Raw genomic sequence first — 22894 nt, 5'->3', positions numbered from 1 at the left:
CGGGTTCATGCCGTGGGGGAGATCTTTGTGGGCTACACTCAGCCTTGTCTTAGGATAGTAAGTTGGTGGTTTGAAGATATCCCTCTAGTGGTGTGGGGACTGTGCTTTGGCAAAGTGAGTGGGGTTATATCCTGCCTGGAGGTATCCTCGGACGGGGCCACAGTATCTCCCGACCCCTCCTGTCCTCAGCCTCCAGTATCTATGCTGCAATAGTTTATGTGTTGGGGGGCTAGAGTCAGTCTGTTATGTCTGGTGTAATTCTCCTGTCTTATCCGGTGTCCTGTGTGACTTTAAGTATGCTCCCTCTAATTATCTCTCCATCCCTCCCTCCCCTATCGGAGGACCTGAGCCCTAGGACCATGCCTCAGTACTACCTGGTCTGACTCCTTGCTGTCCCCAGTCCACCTGGTTTTGCTGCTACTCCAGTTTCAACTGTTCTACCTGTGGCTATGGAACCCTGACCTGTTCACCAGACGTGCTACCTTGTCCCGGACCTGCTGTGTTTGACTCTCTCTCTCTCTACCGGACCTGCTGTCTCGAACTCTGAATGCTCCCCTATGAAAAGCCAACTGACATTTACTCCTGAGGTGCTGACTTGTTGCACCCTCTACAACCACTGGGATTATTATTATTTGACCCTGCTGGTCATCTATGAACGTTTGAACATCTTGGCCATGTTCTGTTATAATCTCAGAAGAGGACTGGCCACCCCTTATAGCCTGGTTCCTCTAGGTTCATTCCTAGGTTCCTGCCTTTCTAGGGAGTTTTTCTTAGCCACCGTGCTTCTACACCTGCATTGCTTGCTGTTTGGGGTTTTAGGCTGGGTTTCTGTATAGCACTTTGTGACATCAGCTGATGTAATAAGGGCTAAATAAATACATTTGACTGATTGATACGGTGTCCATATTAGGACAGCTTCAGGCTCAGGTAGACAGAGACGGGTGCTGGAGACTAGATGTGCATAAGGCTTTCACATTCATAAGGTATGTCTGGAGACTGCCTGTTAGCACATTTTTTGGGGCGGGTTCAAGAGTTCAGTGTTTCTTAATCTCAGTGATCTAGCCTAGTTCCAGATCTGCTTGTGCCATCTTCCCACTTCCTATGGTCATTGGCATGACAATGACCAAAGAAGCTGGCAAGACAGCACAAACAGATCTGGGACCAGGCTACCTCTGAACCAGTCCTCAAATAAAAAATGAGGGCAGCTAACAGAAAGTATTTAGTGGTGCTGGGTAAACACATGGTGTTGGAGGTCTGGTCTGGTTCTCTGCAAGGCCCCCTGAAGTTTAACGTTAGGAAAAACCCACATCCGCATCAAAGCCGTGGATGGTAGATCCCTGCCAGGTTATCACCTACTTTCCACAGGCCCGCCACATTAGAAACCCTTTGATGTCTAACAGGTAAAAACCTTTTATCTGTAGTATTGTACATTTGGAAAAGCAACATTTGGTGGCAATGTCTTTCCTTCAATGTAACTTGATATCATCAAATTCAAACGGACTGCTGCAACTAGGTGTTTGGTCTGTTGATCCCAGAAGACGTGAACATGTGTTAAAAACCTGGTCCTACGAACCAATAACAGGATGTAACAGCAGGCTCTGTAGTCAACCCTGACTGACACCCACAGATAGACAGGATACCTATTGTTCTCCTCCTCCTCAGAGAGAGAGAGAGAGGGTATGTGTTGGATGGGAGAAGGGTTTGGAGGAAAGAGACCATTTGGAGGAGAGAACCAGGAACCAGACAAAGATAGAAAGACAGAGAGAAAGGCAGAGAGAGGTGGAAGAAAGGTTTGAGAGAGCGAAAAAGAGAGAGTTGGATGGGAGAAGGATTTGGAGGAAAGAGACAGTTTGGAGGAGAGCGCCAGACAGAAAGACAGAGAGAGGGGGAAGAAAGGTTGAGAGAGAGAGAGAGAGAGAGAGAGAGAGAGAGAGAGAGAGAGAGAGAGAGAGAGAGAGAGAAAGAGAGACAGAAACGGAGAAAAGGTAGCAGTTGTCCACAGACGTCTCAACCTGACCACCTAGACATAGCATCAGGCCACAGTCTCCTTTGTTGTCTGTAAACAGGACCTGTTGCAACTCACTCAGGGGTTCTATATGCTCAGAATGCTAAAGGGATTACCACAGGCAGCCTCTTGAGCTAATGTGAAAAATGAGATGTGAGGTGGTAGAAACAGACAACAAAGATTCAAAGGGCCAGACAACATCAAAACACTGACTCACTCACTCTTTTCCATCAGACATTCCTAAAACAATTTACGCTTAGGTAGGTTTTTTCTTCTCAAAAGTAGTTATTAGACTACTGTAAACAATTAGCCTACTGTTATTAGCCTACTGTTATTAGCCTACTGTAAACAATTAGCCTACTGCTATTAGCCTACTGTAAACAATTAGCCTACTGTATTAGCCTACTGTAAACTATTAGCCTACTGTATTAGCCTACTGTAAACAATTAGCCTACTGTATTAGCCTACTGTTATTAGCCTACTGTAAACAATTAGCCTACTGTTATTAGCCTACTGTTATTAGCCTACTGTATTAGCCTACTGTAAACTATTAGCCTACTGTATTAGCCTACTGTAAACAATTAGCCTACTGTATTAGCCTACTGTTATTAGCCTACTGTAAACAATTAGCCTACTGTTATTAGCCTACTGTTATTAGCCTACTGTATTAGCCTACTGTAAACTATTAGCCTACTGTATTAGCCTACTGTAAACAATTAGCCTACTGTATTAGCCTACTGTTATTAGCCTACTGTAAACAACGGGTTGCCTGTACCCACAAAATGGTTACCTAAGTTTGTAAGACTTAAGACTAAAATGATGATTGCAATGTTAAAGAGTGGAGGAAGTCATCACGTACTGTTTCTGTCAGACAGAGTTTGTCATGCTTCACTATGGTGTTGATGTGGTATAAAGAAATGTGCGCTGCTTAATGGTTTTTGTATACTTGTTTATGTCTATTGGAGCTGGAGCCAAAAAAACAATAAAACAATTACATTTTCTTCTCGCACAAATATGACTTTATTCTTAAAATTGTCTGTGTACAACATCATACACATTTCTCTTTGGAATAAAAACGAAACCTCTCATATATGGAAAATAAAACAGATCGAAAAATGTACAGAGCCATTTTGTAAACATGCAAGAGAACAGTTTTCCCCGAGGAGTTTACACAAATCCAGTTTAAAGGGGGGGTCCAGTTGTTTTGGGCGTCATGCTACTAACAGAGAGAAAACACCATGGCTCTGAAAGGGGATCGGTTGTTGATTTATTACATAGCCTATCATGTGACCTTCCTCAGGCCCAATATTACTCCACCCAATGACTCTCTCTGTCTCTCCGGGTCACATTCTAACCCGTACATACCACCCGTGGACCTTCAGTGAATTTTTCAGAGGTATCCCTGGGAGAACTCTGATCAAGGTGACATTTTCATTTAGATAAAAGGGGCATCACTGACAGATTGATGAAGTGAGGTAGGATCTACAGCTATTAAAGGTAGAGGGGGGAGAGGGGGAGTTCTCACCCCCTTACCGTCCTCCCCCAGGCCTAGGGTCTCCTGTGGGGGAGAACCAGATGACCATTGGCCCCAGGGGGGAGAGGAACCCCAAGCCCCAAAACCAGAGGGAGTCTGGGGGACTCTGTAAACGTCAGCTCTGTGAAGGTGACACCCTTAAATATTTGGCAACCTGATAGCTCATGGTCCCTTACACTTTGAACACCTACTATGGTGAAATATGTTACATGAAAAACAGCAACAAAATAATCTATGTTTGGTGAGGAATTTAAAATGCCCTTTTAAGTGAATATTTTGTGGTAGCGAAGTAAAAAGTCACTTTTTTTCCACAAGGAATTGACCAGTTATCCAGTAAAATAACATATCACACTTTGATTTCTATCCTGCAATGGCAACAAGGTAGCTTACACAGTAGCAACAGATATAAAGAGTTCACAGCCAGCCAGTTACATAGCTGTAGCTGTCAACATCAATCACAATTGTATCACAACGAACGTATCAGTGGTCAGTAGTTGCTGTGTAAGAGTTAGCTCTCTCTGGGGTAAGGTTCAGAGGTGCTGTAGGATCAAGATAACCGACCCTGCGTCCCTCCTTGTCTACTACTACTGTCGCGGTAGTACTGCCTCTAGAGTATTATGCTCAGTGTTTAATTGGAGAGGAGTCTCCTATAAAGCTGTTTCTCTTTCTCTCACTCGTTTCCTCTCTCTCTCACTCGTTTCCTCTCTCTTTCTCTCACTCGTTTCCTCTCTCTCTCACTCGTTTCCTCTCTCTCACTCGTTTCCTCTCTCTCACTCGTTTCCTCTCTCTCTCTCTCACTCGTTTCCTCTCTCTCTCTCTCTCTCACTCGTTTCCTCTCTCTCTCACTTTTCGTCCAGTTCAGTGCATTAACGACCCCACAGGGGTCCCTCGCGTGTTTGTTCCAACGCCTGCGTTTAAGAAGAAAGGGGGAAAAAAGCAACACACAAACTGAACTGTTACAGTTCGGAATGAGGTACTCGCGGTTCACTCCAGTTTAGAAAAAAATAACTCTGTGGTTTTACGTTCTAAATTATGAATTTGTTCGAGGGAAGAGTGTAGGGGTGTGTTGTTGTGTGTCCACGACGCTAAATACAGCCTCATCTGTGCCTGTTGTTTTCTCACTGATGCGCCTTATTGTTGGTTGTAGAGTCCGAGCGGAGCTTTGGGGAGGCTGTCAGTCACTATAGATCTGACAATACCTATTGGTTAGGATAGGGAGTGGGCGGGACAGCCATATCCAACACAACCACACACTCACTGACAGCAACATCTTCAGGGGTAAATGATTCCACTCAAAAATAAGGTTTAGCCCATCCACACCCCTCACACTTTCCATAGGACATGTAAATACAGCATATCAACCTGGGAGAAGACTAAGGATTACAATACAATAACAAAGTCTCTGTCCTTCAGTCATAGGGGAACATGTCTTCTTTTAGAGAAGTGGTGTCTAAACAGTGGACTCTTTGGGCCCCTCCTGCGCTGCGTTCTTGCAGCTGTAGAGCCATTTGATGACACGGGCGTTCCTCTCGATGATTGACACCCCCGTGGTCAGCTTCTCGGCCACCTCCTCCTGGAAAAGCCCCGCCTCTCCTGAGTGGCGGGAGAACTCGCTGGGCTCCGAGCCACCGCCCCCTCCCCCTATGCTCCTCAGCACCAATGAGAGCGTGTCTACGTCGCTGGCCCCGCCCAGGAAGTTCTCAGGCCCCAGCCGGTCCACCATGTCCAGGTCCAGCCCGCAGTAGTCAAAGAAATGCTCCTGGTCAGACAACGCCACTGAGCATCGCAGAAGCAGATCTGACTTGGAGCGTTGTAGTCCTGAACGCCGGCGCGGTGGTGGTGGTGGCGGCACCCGCTTCCAGATGTCCGCCTCGTTGTCAGTGTGGTCACTCACGTTGTTGCCCTTGGTGATGCCATTGCCATTTCTGGTACCATTGGTGGTGCCATTGCTAACACAGCTAACACCATTCTTAGTCCGCTCCAGTGTACAGCTGAAGCCAGGGCTGAGGCCAGGGCTGGGCAGCGGTGAGCGCTCGTGGTCCGTCTTACTGGATCTCCGGCTCCCCGGCCCTCCCTGTCCCCCGTCCACTGTGTCCTTGTCATTGGTCCAGGACATGCGTGAGTCACCATCCCGCGACAGAGCTTTCTCCTCGCTGATCACCATCTTCTGGGTGTCCCTCTCGCCCCCGCCACTCTTCTCCCGCATGGAGCCCTGGAAGAGGCGGCGGACAAAGTTGTACCCCTTTATCTCCATGTTGGAGTTCCCCAGTATGACGCCACCACTAGGCAGGCTTTTACACTCTTTCTTTTGCCGGTAGATGACCAGGGAGTCAGGCCGCAGCATGCGCTTACCGGTGCTCCTCCTCAGGATGGGGGCACTGTGAGGGGCTACCAGGGGTACGGAGGGTGGAGTCCTGGGGGTCCTGGGGCTGGGTGGGGTCACCTTGTTGGCGTTACTCCTGTTCCGTGCTTCCACATCCACCGACGTCCTCCAATTCTCCTTCCTCGAGTCATCGTTCTCGTTCTCGTCTCGTACGTTGAGGGGGCCAGTCAGGGTGGTGAAAGGGGCAGAGGATCGGCGGGGTGGCAGCCGTGGGGTGAGACTCCCAGGCACGGTGAGGGGACGACGGTGTGGAGGAGGTGGTGTGCAGGGCACCAGGACGGGCTCCTGTTTGGTGTTAATGACCTGCTGGCTCTTAACGTACTTGGCCTTGTCTGCCTCTAGTCTCTCTACAGCGCTGATAGATCGGCCCTGGCCCCCACCCTCCATCTGCCTACGCAGGTAGTCCGGGCCCTTGTTGAGGAGCCTCAGAGGTGAGGGGGATCCTATGGGTGTTAGCGGTTTCATGGTGCTCCACCCTTTTGGGTAAAGACATCAAAACAGCAGCCCGAAAATGGCTGCCTTCTCCTGCAGCTAGTGGCGAAAGGTGTCTCCCTGGATATATTGTTGTACCTTTCAAGTTCTAGTCTGGTGTGAGCTTTTCAGTAAGCTTTCTGCTTCAGAACTAAAGACATAGCAGCTCCCATTCTCACTCACAGTTCCTGAATCTCTCTACGGAGGAAATAAATAGGTAGCAATTCTGTGACCACAGAGGCCACGTTTGATGTGGAGCTTGCTATAGATAGCTTATAGTCTCTTTTTGGGCACTGCTGGAGCCCAGACAAATTGATATCTCTATCTAGTATTTACACAGGCATTTGGATGAATGGGCAGGGTGCAGGGAAATCCTGTTGCCACTGGCCAACAGCACTCCCAAATGGGATGTTCTCCTGCCCACAGCGCAGCAGAAATAGCAGGCAGAGTTCACTTTGAAAGGGTTACTATTTTTCACCCTCCCCCTTTCTTTCTTTCTCTCTTTGTCCGTCTCTCTCTGAGCGATCACTCCTTTTCCGTTGATCTTTTCACTGAAGGTTAGCCCTGGGAAATGAGATATAATGGCCTCAAATATTTGCTTTGCGAAGGCAGGCAGTCCGAGGGACGCTGGGTTCGAGAGACTCCTATTTGTTCGGCCGCCGTCGCGGTTGAGGTGACCTGAGAGTGGGCGGCACCGGGACACTCGGACGTTGACGGACGGATGAAGGACTTGTCCTTGTCCTCACCTCAGCTGCACTCACAGCCCCTGGGAGAAAAAGATTTAAAAAAAGAGAGGTTAGCGCAGTCTGCTTTTCTCCAGGGAAGCAGAGACAAAGAAACAGAGAGAGGCCATATGGCAGAGAGTGACAGTAGTCCCTAAAGCTCACACTGAGCTCATGTCGCACTCTTTAGAGCTGGAATGAGTCCTGTGTCTGTCAGGGAAGAGCTGGGCCAAGCTCCCACGCATGCACTGAGCTGACTGCTTTTGGGAATACACAAAACATGCCAATCCAAGTTTTTACGAGGAATTGAATATCTTGGAGGCTACGTTCATTTTAGCAATCATACTTCTGCACTGATATTCGTAACACTCTGCAGCTGTGAGGGAATGTGTCTGTGTCTACGTGCAGAAGGGGGAAGGAGCTCAACACATCTCCCTAAACGATTTCTCCTCAACATGCGAGGTTGACAGAAAAAGAGGCATCGCTCCTAATATAAAATTGCATAATCAGCCGTGATGAGTTGAACAAAGTTTCCGCATACCACATTTGCAGTCCTAAACAGCTGCACAGAATACTTCACTAACACAAGACCATCAATATTTAAAAACCCTGCATAAAAACCCTGCTAAGTAAACCAACACACTTCCAACGCAATGACTCTCTCCCAGTTGCAGCGAGACCGCTTGTTCTCCAAATTACCAAGCCCCAATGATAAATTCAACTTCAAACCAAAAGGAACTGGAGTTGTTTGAAAATGGTACATATCTCAATGACATGTTGCATAGAAAGAGAAGACTGTTATTTTTAGGGTCACGCATTGCGCTGACTTGGGAGTAAGGAAGGGAGGGGACGAGGTTGTGTCTATAACGGGATAGGGAGCCTAAACCAAGGAGCAGAGAAAGTATTTATAGCTAGGGAGCATCCCAACATGATTATCGTGTGTGTATGTGTGTGCACTTGCATGCATGTGTATATGTATGTATGTGTGTGTCAGCATGTGGCAATAAGGCCCTGCCCAGTAAATGAAATTCCTTGTCTACAGAGTTGGTTTGCAGATTATCAGGCCTTTTTGAGAGCCCACATTCATTTTTGTTTTACCTTTATTTAACTAGGCAAGTCAGTTAAGAACAAATTCTTAATTCACAATGACGGCCTACCCCGGCCAAACCCTCCCCTAAGCCGGACAACGCTGGCCCAATTGTGTGCCGCCCTATGGGACTCCCAATTACGACCGGTTGTGATACAGCCCGAGATCGAGACCAGAGTCTGTAGTGACACCTCCAGCACTGAGATGCATGCCTTAGATCGCTGCGCCACTCGAGAGCCTACATAGGCTGCCATCTGTGGTATAGCAGTAGAAAGACCTTGTCTGTAAACCCCAAACTGCTACAAAAACCTGAGAGCACAGGTGGTGGCTGTTTTTCATTTACTTTCCTTCAAAAAGTTTTTAGAAACTGGCCCAGAAAACCAAATGTGCTCCTTCTGCTGTGTGACTGCTGGAGAGTCAGAGTGGTATTGTTCTCAGAGTGGCCTGAGGTGTGATACAAATAAGTCTATTTTGGCTTACTTCTGGCAGGAAAAGGGTCTATGTCTGTGGTGTTTTTAAAGGGTTTTGTGTACACATTACATAACAGTATGAGGTTAGTATGTTGGTACGGTTCAATAGCAAAGAAACAGAGGCACTTTGCAAATAGCAAGTACTTTCCATAAGGATCCTTGCCCTAATGATCACGAAACAAACCCCCCAAGACTTTACACAAAGTCCTATGAATTTGTGAAAAAGCTCATTACTGGCACCATGACATAAAAAGGAGGCTTACCTCCCTACCTCCTGCATTTAGGTTGGCTCTCTACCGTTCAACCTCCACACCTCTCTCGCATCAACCCCCCTCTGCCCTGCTGTCAAAAGGCCTAGAAGGCCTACTACTATAAATTCAGTCTAGAGAGGAGGGGGGACGACTACACTTTCCAGATGTCAAGCAGGCGAGGCCGGGAAAGGTACCCATTGTTTGGAATAAGTTCCGGAACAAAACTCAACAGGTGCCAGAGGAAAGAGCCTAGACAGGGATAAAAACAGAAAGGGTAACACTTTATTTGGATGGTCCATCTGTAGATGCTCTAGATCTACAGACTATCCGTAACATTTCAACCAACTACTGTATCTACTAACCCTTAACCCTAACCTGAACCCTGATCCTAACTCTAAATGTAACCCTTACCCTAAACCATATTCTAAACCTAACCCTAACCTTAGCAAGCAGTTGCCTAGTTTGTTGATAGCATGACCATCTATATCTACAGATGGACTATCCAGACTATCCAGTAACGTGTGACTACAGAAAGAAACGGGGAATGAAAAATGGAGCAGAACTAAGGGTAGCGGTGGTGGAGGTGGTGGGGCATCATATTTACCACACACCGTTCTTCCGGAGGATATGTGCTCCATCAGACAGGAGGATTGCCGTTTCAAGTGGCAGGATTATGCCAGTGGAGCGTAAAGCAAGATTAGTGCCTGCCTATGAACTCAAATATGGGGTACTGATGACAGGCAGCCTATAACCCTACATGGAAGTGTGAGTTGTTCAATCCAATCTGAATAGGAGTTCTACAGAGTTTGTGGCATGGAGTAGATCCTGGTTTTAGTACTGACCAATGGAAGACAAAAAAGGGGGACCGCAGGATGTTGGAGTCAAGAGCTAAGCAAATATGAATAGAAACACGTTATACGACAAAACAAGGGAGACTGTTGAGAATATGAAAGTATAACTCCGTAGACCATACATCTTTTGAAAACCACTGCCTTTTTCACTAAGACCAAGTTCAAAAACCGTGTTCCCCTCTGAGATTGACTGTGTTCATAAGAATGCCTTTTGGTGTTTGAAATGTAAATGTCTTCTGAAGGCATTGTATTCATTGGATGTGACAACAGCCGTTTGAAGAGAGCCAGCCAGTCTCTGATTAGAGGTTATCTCTTGCTCTGAGCACTGTAAGTACTATCACTGAGAACAATGCATAGATCAGTGTGAATCACAATGCTAGCCATCGGTTTTTTGGGACACTATTTATTACATACAAAACAGAGAGTGGCCCAAATTTAAGTTTGTTCATATTTCTTCTGGACACACATGGTGATTGATAACTGAGAGAAGATTTAGAAATAGACAGGTCAAGAAATAGACAAGCCACAAAGTAAGAAAACAGGTTGGATCTGAAAACACAGGGTGAGGTCAGTAGACCAGGTTGACGCGTACGTACGTGCGCACACACAAACAGTGAGAGCGAGGGGTGACCCAACCTGCATTTACACACAGACAACAGCCTCCATTAACTCCATTGACTCTAATGAGACTAATTAGTACCCAGCATCCTTTACTGTGATCCTCTCTCTTTTGAAAACCGTGTGATGGCCACAGCAGAACATTTCTCTTATCACCCTGCATCGCCCCTGCTCCCGCCCTGACTACCTCCTCCTCTCACAATGGGTAGTTATTAAAACCTCTTCTGTACCCCTCTCATCTCCCTGGCTTTCATACGTCACTATCCATCTCTCATCTTTTTCTACCTCCTCTCGCGTTCTCTCTCTCTCTCGCTGGATTTGTCTCTCTCTCCCACCCCCCCGTCTCTCTCCTGCTTTCTTTCTCTCTGTTTTTCCCGACCACCCTGTCGTTCCCCCCCTATGTGTCTGTCCTCTCTGTCTCCCTCTCTGTCTCCCTCTCTGTCTCCCTCTCTGTCTCCCTCTCTGTCTGTGAAGCTGCTAGCCCGCCTGCAGGGAAGGCTTAACCAAGCGTCCCCATGTAGCCCATAAGAGGAAGCAGATGTTTTGTGTCACGCTGCATCAGTACCTCTGGGCCGGACAGACAACTGGGGCCGAGAGAGTAGCGAGCGCGAAAAGGGTCCGACGTTCCGTGGTCACCAGGGTCGCATTGCGGTTGTGTGCACAACAAATGGATTCGGCTCACTCAATTTTGCTTTTAATCAATGGTATTATTTGGCCGACTTGGTTAATGAGTACGACCCAGGTTTGATAAACCAAAAGCAAAGGTCATACCTATACAGTATATCACAAAAGTGAGTACACCCCTCACATTTTTGTAAATATTTGAGTATATCTTTTCATGTGACAACACTGAAGAAATGACACTTTGCTACAATGTAAAGTAGTGAGTGTACAGCTTGTATAACAGTGTAAATTTGCTGTCCCCTCAAAATAACTCAACACACAGCCATTAATGTCTAAACCGCTGGCAACAAAAGTGAGTACACCCCTAAGTGAAAATGTCCAAATTGGGCCCAAAGTGTCAATATTTTGTGTGGCCACCATCATTTTCCAGCACTGCCTTAACCCTCTTGGGCATGGAGTTCACCAGAGCTTCACAGGTTGCCACTGGAGTCCTCTTCCACTCCTCCATGATGACATCACGGAGCTGGTGGATGTTAGAGACCTTGCACTCCTCCACCTTCCGTTTGATGATGCCCCACAGATGCCCAATAGGGTTTAGGTCTGGAGACATGCTTGGCCAGTCTATCACCTTTACCCTCAGCTTCTTTAGCAAGGCAGTGGTCGTCTTGGAGGTGTGTTTGGGGTCGTTATCATGTTGGAATACTGCCCTGCGGCCCAGTCTCCAAAGGGAGGGGATCATGCTCTGCTTCAGTATGTCACAGTACATGTTGGCATTCATGGTTCCCTCAATGAACTGTAGCTCCCCAGTGCCGGCAGCACTCATGCAGCCCCAGACCATGACACTCCCACCACCATGCTTGACTGTAGGCAAGACACACTTGTCTTTGTACTCCTCACCTGGTTGCCGCCACACATGCTTGACACCATCTGAACCAAATAAGTTTATCTTGGTCTCATCAGACCACAGGACATGGTTCCAGTAATCCATGTCCTTAGTCTGCTTGTCTTCAGCAAACTGTTTGCGGGCTTTCTTGTGCATCACCTTTAGAAGAGGCTTCCTTTTGGGACGACAGCCATGCAGACCAATTTGATGCAGTGTACGGCGTATGGTCTGAGCACTGACAGGCTGACCCCCCCACCCCTTCAACCTCTGCAGCAATGCTGGCAGCATTCATACGTCTATTTCCCAAAGACAACCTCTGGATATGACGCTGAGCACGTGCACTCAACTTCTTTGGTCGACCATGGCGAGACCTGTTCTGAGTGGAACCTGTCCAGTTAAACCGCTGTATGGTCTTGGCCACCGTGCTGCAGCTCAGTTTCAGGGTCTTGGCAATCTTCTTATAGCCCAGGCCATCTTTATGTAGAGCAACAATTATTTTTTTCAGATCCTCAGAGTTCTTTGCCATGAGGTGCCATGTTGAACTTCCAGTGACCAGTCAGTAAGAGGGAGTGTGAGAGCGATGACACCAAATTTAACACACCTGCTCCCCATTCACACCTGAGACCTTGTAACACTAACGAGTCACATGACACCTGGAAAATGGCTAATTGGGCCCAATTTGGACATTTTCACGTAGGGGTGTACTCACTTTTGTTGCCAGCGGTTTAGACATTAATGGCTGTGTGTTGAGTTATTTTGAGGGGACAGCAAATGTACACTGTTATACAAGCTGTACACTCACTACTTTACATTGTAGCAAAGTGTCATTTCTTCAGTGTTGTCACATGAAAATATATACTCAAATATTTACAAAAATGTGAGGGGTGTACTCACTTTTGTGATATACTGTATGTTTCTGCACAGCTCAGAGGACAGGCCTAATTAAAAAACAACTGATTCAATGTATTGTTAACTTTGCTCCTGTTTCAAATAGAAATGGTGCTAGAGGTTAGCTATATGAGTAAGCAAAGACATTTGACTAGGAAGGGTTAAAGAGGGCCAGTAGTTATCTGTTGATTACTCTGGTGGGGAAGAGAGGGCTCAAACCCAGGAAGTGTTTGTTTGGTTCATGAGGACTTCATCATCTACCCACCAATGAACCAGCTAGAGTCCAGAGCTAACATAGCATATCCAAAGGAAACCGTCTGTCCTCAGTTTAGAAGGTTAAAACAAGTTCCACTTTGAAATATGCATTCAGAGGGATAAACACAAGATAAGAGGTACATCAATTCTCGGAGAGACCACCTTTGAAGCACTTTAAAATGTGTTGACCCTCTTTTTGACCTGTCAAATAAACGAGGGGCATCTGCTGTGAACTATCTCTCAATCTTCACCCCTATATTTTCTCCTTTCTCTTTCTCCTGTATTCCCCTTTTCTTCCTGTCTTTTGAAACATCTGGCTCCTCTCTGTAGGATGAAACAGGACTCATTTTAACCAGAACCTATTCAGGATTCTCTTGCGGCATTTGTAGATTCTATGGATGCACAACACGCCCAGGTCGACAGCGCCATGTGTGAACATAAAGACTATGACCATTAACGGTCCAAATTAACGGTTCAACCCTGTTCGGTCGTTAACCAGCACTACGGAAACATCTCTAGAGGGTGTATTCTAAGGATGGACAGAGAATTGGCTCCACTAGGGGCCACAGACATTTCATTATTAACGGCTCTAAACAATGGCTCTCTCTGGGTCTAGTAGATAAGAAGGGAAAGACCTGGACTACTCCATCTCATTAGCTGGGGGAGGACAAAAAACAACAACATGACAATAAAAAAATAACAGAGACGGGGCCAGGGGGACAAACACCCCTCCACTGGCCCAACAGACAAAGCCAGTGGCACACCGTAAATCCCATCACAATTGTGAGGCTTCGAGTGCCATCAGGCCATTAGCTAAATGATGTATGGTTGGGGGGGCAGGAGGCGGGGGATGTTGCAGGGTGGGGTGGGGACGGGGGGGGTACCTCAGACCACTCCACTGTCATGCAGGGGGGCATCAGGTCAGAAGGGGGGGGGACTTAAGGGACCGCCACCTCACTAGACCTCCTCCAACCATAAAATAGACGAGATGCCCACTTAACTCACTGAATGTGGCTCTTTTGTCATTCAAAGCGAATCACTGGAAGACAGTGAGTGGAGCGTCGAAGCCTGTGAGTGTCGAAATAGAGACAGCCTGTACAGACGTGGAGATGAACGCAACCTGTTCTGCTCTGTATCATTACCACTTTTCAGTCTATAAGTCAAATGTTTATATTAGCCTAGTCCAAGTCTATTCAAAGTCGGGAAAGTCCTTCAAGTCCGAGGCCAATCACAAAAACCTGAAGTGCAGAACGTCACTTTAAAAAAGCACCCTTGATTAGCTACTCAAAGGACACATGGACTACCTGATTGTGGCACTGGAGGTGTAAGACCGCAGGCCCTGGTCAACCTCTTATCAGCTCTCACACCCGTGCAGAGCTAATAAAGGTTGAAACGGTTGAGATAAGACGGCCAGACTTCCTAGACTATTCTAACTTTTATCAACAGATCAAACCGACTCCCTTTTTTTCCGACAGCAGGAGCAGGCACCCTCCTGGTTGAGCTGATAACCACAGCACAGTTGACCTACAGTATGTAACCCAATGACTCAATACGGACTGTTTGTGTGTTACAGTTTTATATTCGTATCTTTCCAACGGAGCACTACGCGTAACTTTGACTTGTTACACTACGCGTAACTTTTGAACCCCCCCCCCCCCGGCCCTTGTGGAAGTTACTGGCATGGATGCAACCTGTGTTCCACTCTGGACCTCTGGAACCAGTCCCAGCCCCTGACTCCCTGGTAACCCGTGCCACAATATAGTGACACCTGATCCACTCTCTGTCTACAGCTCAGTGGGGGAATGTTAAGTCTCTACTATGATGCCTCACTGTCGACGAGTGAACTTACGTACACTTGGAAGGGGAACCTATCAAGAAAATGTTGGTAAAATGTATTATATAAAGCCTATATAAAGACCTATAGTCCTTCTGGTCAGGATTTTGGGGAATGCAGCTGTGTGTGTGTGTGTGTGTGTGTGTGTGTGTGTGTGTGTGTGTGTGTGTGTGTGTGTGTGTGTGTGTGTGTGTGTGTGTGTGTGTGCCTTCTTGGGGGGAGGTAGGCTTCTCTGCAGGTATGTGGTGCCTCCAACCCAGGTCTGGATAGCTTTGTGTACATATTCTAAACAATGACCACCACCGTTACACCTATAAATGCCACCATGTCTTTATGTGACTAAACAAAACGTACCCTCTGTCCAATATACTGCTGAATGCTGTGTGTGTGAGAAAGAACCCTGTTGGGTACCAGAGATCCCCCCCCCCCCCGAACCTCCCAAATACACCATCCTGGGGTTGTATACATAGTACTGTACACACACATAAATCTGGGCACATCCCGAAAGCCCCTGGAGTGTTAAATTATGAAGGCTGTTCTCCCAGAGTGAGCCCTCATTAAGCTCTCAGCTGGTGTGAAAGCTCTAACTAGAGCTCTTGCTGGAGCCGAGCCAGATGTTTGATTTCAATAAGTCGGAAGAATTCGCCCTCTCTGAAACAGCATATGCCGGTTTCTAGTGGTGTCATAGTGTTAAAAGAGAGTTTGAGGCACGCGGACAATTTCCAGCGCCTGCAATGGAACGTCCAACAAGGGTTCATGTCTTTTCTCTTTCCACTTTGTGTTAGTACACAAAATACATTTAGTCAGTGCTGCAGTTTTTCATGTAACCATGTATCTACTTAATAAAAGGCAAACTATTTAGATGCTACAAGTTTAGCACAGCTGGGCAACTTATGTGTAAGATCTGTCTAAACATGAGGGTGTCTGCATTTACAACCTCTTAGCACTCCAAATAGAAAATAACGGGGACCACAAAACCTTTTCACAGAAGTCTTACAACGTCGCCGGGATGTTCCAACCAGATATTTGGTCTGTTATGGCATCATCCAAGTGTTGGAGGGGCAGTAAAGGGTTATCATTTAGTCATGGGTGGTGGGGTGAGGCTCCTCCAGCTGTGCCTCCCTAGTGTCCTCTGACCAAACAGCATGTCATCTCTCAACACACTGATACATCCTAGCCAATCCCTGTGCCAGAGGACACCCACTACCACCACTCACAGTCTGACACTTTCCATTGATTAGCTATCTGTCCCACTATGGATGAACCATGGCCTGAATACAATGTACCGACCTACAATGTAGGCTACCAGTCACTTATCACCAACCCACCACCAATGTGACAGACACAGCTATCAGCTGAACGGAAAAACCAATACGACTCGATTAGCTTACCTTTCAACTTACCCTGAGGAAAAGAGAGAATGTCAGCTAATGTGTTTTTCATATTTCCCTGCAAAAACATGCCACATTTACAGAGGCCCACCAAGCACCGACCACTTATGACTTGCCCTACTTTTTTCTTTTTTGGGGGATATTTCCGAAACTAATAAAGGAGTCAACCATGGGGAAAACTAGATGAGGGTAAAACCTCTCAAACACAGACCCAGAACAAGGCCCAGTGTTTTCCTTCCTGCCATATGTACTAGTGTGTCACCTCCACTGAACCTGCCAGCTGCCTTCACTCATTACCCAGTCGTCGGCCCACGTCTCCACAAACAGGCCCCAAGTGCCACAGAAATAGACCCCCCATTCCTCCTCCTTGCTCTGTCAGAGTCACCAAGACTCACCATAGTGAGTCGGATGGAGAGGTCGGATGGAATGGACGGCAGTCTTGGAGGCTGCCGGGCCCAGCACTGCCGTGCCCAGCACTGCCGTGTCCTCTTAATTGAAGGGTCCAGACTGTCATGCGTCAGCGACCGAGTGGATATTACGGCTCTATGGGTGATTCTGATTGGATGTGGCAGAGCCACCGAGGTACCCAGCAGGGCTGTGAACAATTACAGGGATGTGAGTGTGAGAGGGAGAGGAGCTCCCACAGCTGTCACCACGACACGGGAGAACCAGTAGAAGATGGAGGTGCGGACCACCTTTCATGATTTAGTTATCGATGATGAATTATTTATTGGGTTAGGGGCTGATAGAGATGGGTCTATGGATGCTACAGTGGGAGGACGGTTGCGAATCGTGAAAATGACTAGATTAATAGGAATGATGATCTGATTTGTTGTGCTGCCGATGAAGATTCTGGAGGGGCACTTTTAGCTCATGCACTCTTAGAAACAAGGGTTCCAAAAGGGTTCTTCGGCTGTCCCTATAGGAGAACCCTTTTTGGTTCCAGGTAGAACTCTGTTGGTTTCCATGTAGAACCCTCTGTGGAAAGGGTTTTACATGGACCCCAAAAGGGTTCTACTTGGAACCAAAAGGGTTCTGTCTGGAACCAAAAAGGGCTCTTCAAAGAGTTTTCCTATGGGGACAGCCGAAGAACTGTTTTAGGTTCTATATAGCACCTTTATTTTTAAGAGTGTAGGACTGGGAATTGCCAGGGACTTCACAATACGATACTTAGGTGCCGAAAGGATATTTACTGCAATTCTCAGGATTCTATATGTATTGCAATTTGATACTGCGATTTTATTGCGAGTCGATGATCCAAACATATTGCTCATCATATGTCTGCTGTAGAAGGACAAGAGAGAGCCATGAGGAAAAAGTTTTGATCAGTCATGGAAATAAAATAGCTGAAAACAAATTGCTCACTATTTAAAAAGAAGATGGAGAACAAGTTATGAAGGTATAATACCTGTTGGTGCAGGTATAGCCAACTAGCAGAAACATAATATTGCGATATTGTGAAATGTTATATGGATGAGGCTAGGTATCTCAAAAGCACCTTCTCAAACACAACACATATAAAGGCCGTCTCTTGACAAGTTCCTCTTTTTGAATAATTTGTTCCTCTGAACCACTGGCGAGGAAGTTCCCACAGACGGTGGTAACAATCGGCCAAACCAGGCAACAGGAACAATAAAGTAAAATTATAAGCTCCGGTTCTGACAGTTTGTGGGAAGAATGAGGGTGTTTGAAGTTTCACACAGCAGTGATTGTCAAATGTCTCACACCAGCTGCCTCTAATTCTCTCATACACTCTCTCTCTCTCTCTCTCTTTCTCACACACACACATACGCACACATAGACACACACACAGGCACCCACACAGGCACCCACACACTCATAGCGCCAGGGGGAAAGGTGATGTCACTTACAGGACCCTTCACCCTCTAATTAGGAACCTGAGCTTCCCTCCGTAACTAGGGGGCTTCACCTTCTGTAACTAGGGGGCTGTACACGGCAACCATGCAACAGGAAAGGGATTAAGCAAAACAAATGTTTGATTTTCATTTTGTAGAATACAATGTGACACACACAAACCAATGATTTTCATTTGGGGAAATGACTGATTACAAGACTGGTCTGTCAGAGAAAACATAAGAGTTCAGTGGAAAGTGACTGTGGGTTTCATGAACTTTAAGTGATAAGAAACACACGAGGGGCCTATTGTGAACTAAAACCATGAAAGGCCCTGTGGCTTCCACTATATTTCAGCAGTTCAGATTGATGTGGGTCAACACCAATGAGATTATACATGTGGAGAGTCTCAAAAAAAGAGAGTGCAAACATAAATGACAGAGAGAAATGAAGAATGAGTCTGAAAGAATGCAGAAATAATAAGATGTGTACCATAGGTGGCTCAGCCCGGTCCTACACCAGGGCACACATGGGTCAATGGCATACCACTGGTAAATGTAAACTGCTATTTGTCAGTCTAGTATGCGATGTGTGTATGTCTATACAACGTTTGTTGCTGGATGAACACGTGGCTATGCATTCCCACACACAAACCTCCAGAAAACGTCACTGTGGGCAATGTGACATTTTTGGCCCTGACTCGACCGCCGCTGTGAGTCCTCGCTTGGTCAGTCAGAGACCCGGATCCCACCACTGCCACCAACACCGCGGAGGCCCGGCCCATGTTACATTTAATGTTAGTCATCCTAATGATGCCAGGGCTCCTGTCATCGCTCCAGACCGGACTGCTGTTGGAGGTTGGCTTTGCCTGCTCTCTGCTCTGTTTGTGCCGCTGGGTCTGCCGTAGCAGAGGACATCGTCCTGCCTGGCTGCTCTGGTGGCATCAACTTCAAAGAAAGACAACAGCCTTTATTACAGCAGCTAAATTAGCAGTGTGTGAACCCACTGCCATAGGTGAAAAATACACTACAGATGTTAACAACTATTCCATGATGCCAGACTGTTCATTTGCAGGTAGTGTAAGTCAGATCACTGCTGGTTCCCGCAGACTGGGAGCCATGAGCATAGGAAGAGATGACACATACTTGTGCTCTCATATCTGACAGATCTCAAAGCTCATTTCCTAAGGATGAACTTTAAAGGCTAAATACATCAAGGAAGTACACACTTATCTGTACGATGGAGCAAGGTTGTTTATGGGTTATAACCTTCCCACAAAACACTGGTGAATGTCCTAAATCCGTCAGGCTCCTGTCCGCATAGCCAAAGATCACCTCTTCTCATCTCCAAAGAGCGACCGGGACTAGAAAATAACACTGAACGTGAGAGACTACTGCCATGACTGTGTATACAATTGCTGAGGAATCACATTGAGCTTCATCTCGCAGTAATGTCATACAAAATCAAACTAACTGCATTGTGGTGGGGGGGAGATCATGTCGGGTCCCTGGCTAGGAAGTAAAAGTAAATCAGCATCATCACTACTGCATGTTATACTAGCACAGCTGTCCATGTCCGCATCTTAAAACATGCAACAGCCTGTCAAAATGGAACGACACCACAAAGTTACCATGGTGCATGATTAAAAAATACCACTGTTGCTCTCCTATATAATCGGAGGGGGAAACAGACTGCTCTATGGACACACACATACACCACAGCAAGTTTGTTTGTGGTTGCAAGACAAAGGAGTGCCCTTTGTTTGGTCTAGTAGTCCAGGTTATTTAGACTGGCCTTCAGTGGTATATGACTCCACACTAATAATCCCCACTCTGCAAGTCTGGATCTACTATCTCCAACTATCAGAAAGAGTTGGTGGGGGATGAATAGAACATATGCCACACAATGCTCTGGCCCAACCCTAGTCTAAGGGAACTTGAGGAACACCCAATACTGACTGTGAGATACGAAAGACAAGTCAAAACCTATTGGGTGGTAAAATTGCATAAGAACCTTGTTGAAGAACCACTGATTTGAGCTCCTCTACCTGCTGGCTATGCCATATTGTGAGATCTCAGGTAGCGCTGTCTCCCACCCATGTCTCGCTTTTTAGGGGACTTATTTGGGTCATCAGTGCCTAATATCTTCCCTATAGGTCCATTGCCATTGGCCTAATGTCTAATCCAGGTTAGACTACACTCTGCATGAGGCAACATAAAATGTTGCCATTGCAGGTAAACAGATGCCACACAATGGCTACAAGGCAACAAAAATATTAATGCAACATGTAAAGTGTTGGTCCCATGTTTCATGAACTGAAACAAAAGATCCCAGAAATGTTCCAAATACACACCCCCCCAAAAAATTAGCGCTCAAATTTTGTGCACAAATTTGTTTACATCCCTGTTAGTGAGCATTTCTCCTTTGCCAAGATAATCCATCCACCTGACAGGTGTGGCATATCACGAAGCTAATTAAAGAAATGATCATTACACAGGTGCACCTTGTGCTGGGGACAATAAAAGGCCACTCTAAAATGTGCAGTTTTGTCGCAGAACACAATGCCACAGATGTCTCAAGTTTTGAGGGAGCATGCAATTGGCATACTGACTGCAGGAATGTCCACCAGAACTGTTGCCAGAGAATTTAATGTTAATTTATTTACCATGTCGTTTTAGAGAACGTCCAACTGGACTCACAACCGCAGACCATGTGTATAGCGTCGTGTGGGCGAGCGGTTTGCTGATGTCAACGCTGTGAACAGAGTTCCCCATGGTGGCAGTGGGGTTATGGTATAGGCATGCATAAGCTACCCGACAGCAAACACAATTGCATTTTATTAATAGTAATTTGAATGCACAAAAACACTGTGACGAGATCCCGAGGCCCATTTTTATAAAGGTATCTGTGACCAACAGATGCATATCTGTATCCCCAGTCATGTGAAATCCATAGATTAGGGTCTATTTAAAATGAATGATTTCCTCATAGGAACTGTAACTCAGTAAAACTCAATGAAACAGTGCACTCACTCATGGAAAATGACAGGGCATTAGATCGAGATCAGATGGTTTGAAGCTCATCCATCATTTCTTCTCGTGCCCTAGTTTTTATCCAGATGAAAACATTATGGGCCAAGGTAGTATGCCTCTTTTCCAATCAGCGCGCGGATGTTCAATCTTATCAGGAAGTCATTTCACCCGATCTCACTTTTATCTCGACCGTAGTCACAAGCAGTCGTGAAACCGCAGTCTTAACGACTAGAATAGTTCACGGTGAGTCAGACGAGAGGCCTTCATGTCATGTGATGAATTATAGTACATGTCAACTTCTCCAACAGCGCTGGCCTCCAAGGCTGACAGTTAACCTTTAAAATGCCATGTAGCACTACACAATCCACTTTATGCACAAAAATACATTACTTGTGCTTTCAGTTTTTATAAGGCATGTTACATGTGAGGGTATAGCCTATCCATCTGGAATGACAAACTGACTGGCACACTGCCTAAAATAGATGCACAATTATGCTTATCCAAGAATACCAAGTCAGTGCACCCGGCTTGAAAGTAGCCTACTTTGCGTTTAGTCATGGTGAGGACAACTCTAGCATGCGTGCATAATTTTGTATACTTCCGTTTCCAACATGATAAAACAGGCATAAATAAAATGTTCCTCTCAGTGAGGCATTTCTGACCCGTTAGCAAAATAACCTCTCATCCGAATAACGCACAGCCAAGACTCACTGAATTCACCTTGTTACATTGCCTAGGGACACGTGTCCAGCGTGCGCTCCGGCACCATTCAGTAAACCTCCTCTCGACAATTACCCTTAATATTCAGTAACTTAATATAATAGCCTACAACAGAGTTATAAACAAGCTAAGTTCGAATCTATTCTCCCATTTATCCACATATGATCAGGCATAATTTACTTATTATGTACAGCTCAGATCATAGTTGATTAAACCGTAAATAATATGGAAGTAATTATTGTCAATTATTAAACCGTAAACAATATGGAAGTAATTATTGTCAATGCTCAATGCTGAAGGCTATTAATTCACGATTGAATTTCGACGCTGAAGGAAAACACTCCTCAAAACGATGGAGCCTATTTTGCTTGTAATTTACCTAGTAATAAGAGCTACAGTAGGCTAATAAAACGGGCATTATAACTTTGTGCTACTCAATCAATTTAAAAAGACATTTCATGCTCACCTTGTGTTGTGTTGCTCTTCATGCAGGTGTCCTCTCGTTTCTATCGGTTCTTTCAACCACTAGGACGGGACATTGATCTGTCCGAGTGGTTATCTGCTCAGCTTCTTGTGTAGCCTAGTTTATTCGGCAGATAGTCGGACTGACAGACCGCTAGTGCTCCACGCTTCTTGTCTGCAGTGCTGCGTCCGCTTCCTGCGCAGACTGCCAGAACACTGGGTAGTTTACGTTGTAGCAGCGGTGCGACTCCGTGCCACAATGGGGAGTGGGCAGGTAGGGCGTTGTGCAAACTGACTCCAGTTCAGCCTTTATGTCGGGGTGGGTGATTGACCTTGTTTTTATTTTTCAGGGCCAGGTAAGTTTTAATCAGAATCAAGAGTTAAAGTTTAGTTCAAGTATTGTACATATTGTACAGACATAATCACCGATAGGAGGACGATGATAGGCTATGCCTTACCTAATGTACTTTAGAACAATATTGAAGACAAAACAGAACTTGGTATTAGACATTTTTAGATTTGTATGGCAAAAAATAGATTTGTGTATGGATGGGCTACT

The 22894-nt window shown here is 46.1% G+C and overlaps 1 protein-coding gene across 1 annotated transcript; it reads right to left on the bottom strand.

Annotated features, from left to right (window-relative positions):
- Positions 1–2937: 2937 nt before the first annotated feature.
- On the bottom strand, positions 2938–22570 carry LOC129857387 (protein FAM110C-like). Its single transcript, XM_055925594.1, has 2 exons — positions 22340–22570; positions 2938–7159 (listed from the first exon to the last, which is right to left on the bottom strand). Exon 2 carries the CDS (start codon positions 6385–6387, stop codon positions 4990–4992), a length of 1398 nt encoding a protein of 465 aa, XP_055781569.1. The 5' UTR covers positions 6388–7159; positions 22340–22570; the 3' UTR covers positions 2938–4989.
- Between the last annotated feature and the right edge of the window lie 324 nt (positions 22571–22894).

This window comes from Salvelinus fontinalis, chromosome 6 (genome assembly GCF_029448725.1).
Source record: "Salvelinus fontinalis isolate EN_2023a chromosome 6, ASM2944872v1, whole genome shotgun sequence".
Taxonomy (NCBI): domain Eukaryota; kingdom Metazoa; phylum Chordata; class Actinopteri; order Salmoniformes; family Salmonidae; genus Salvelinus; species Salvelinus fontinalis.
This window is presented reverse-complemented; position numbering and strand designations above follow the sequence as displayed.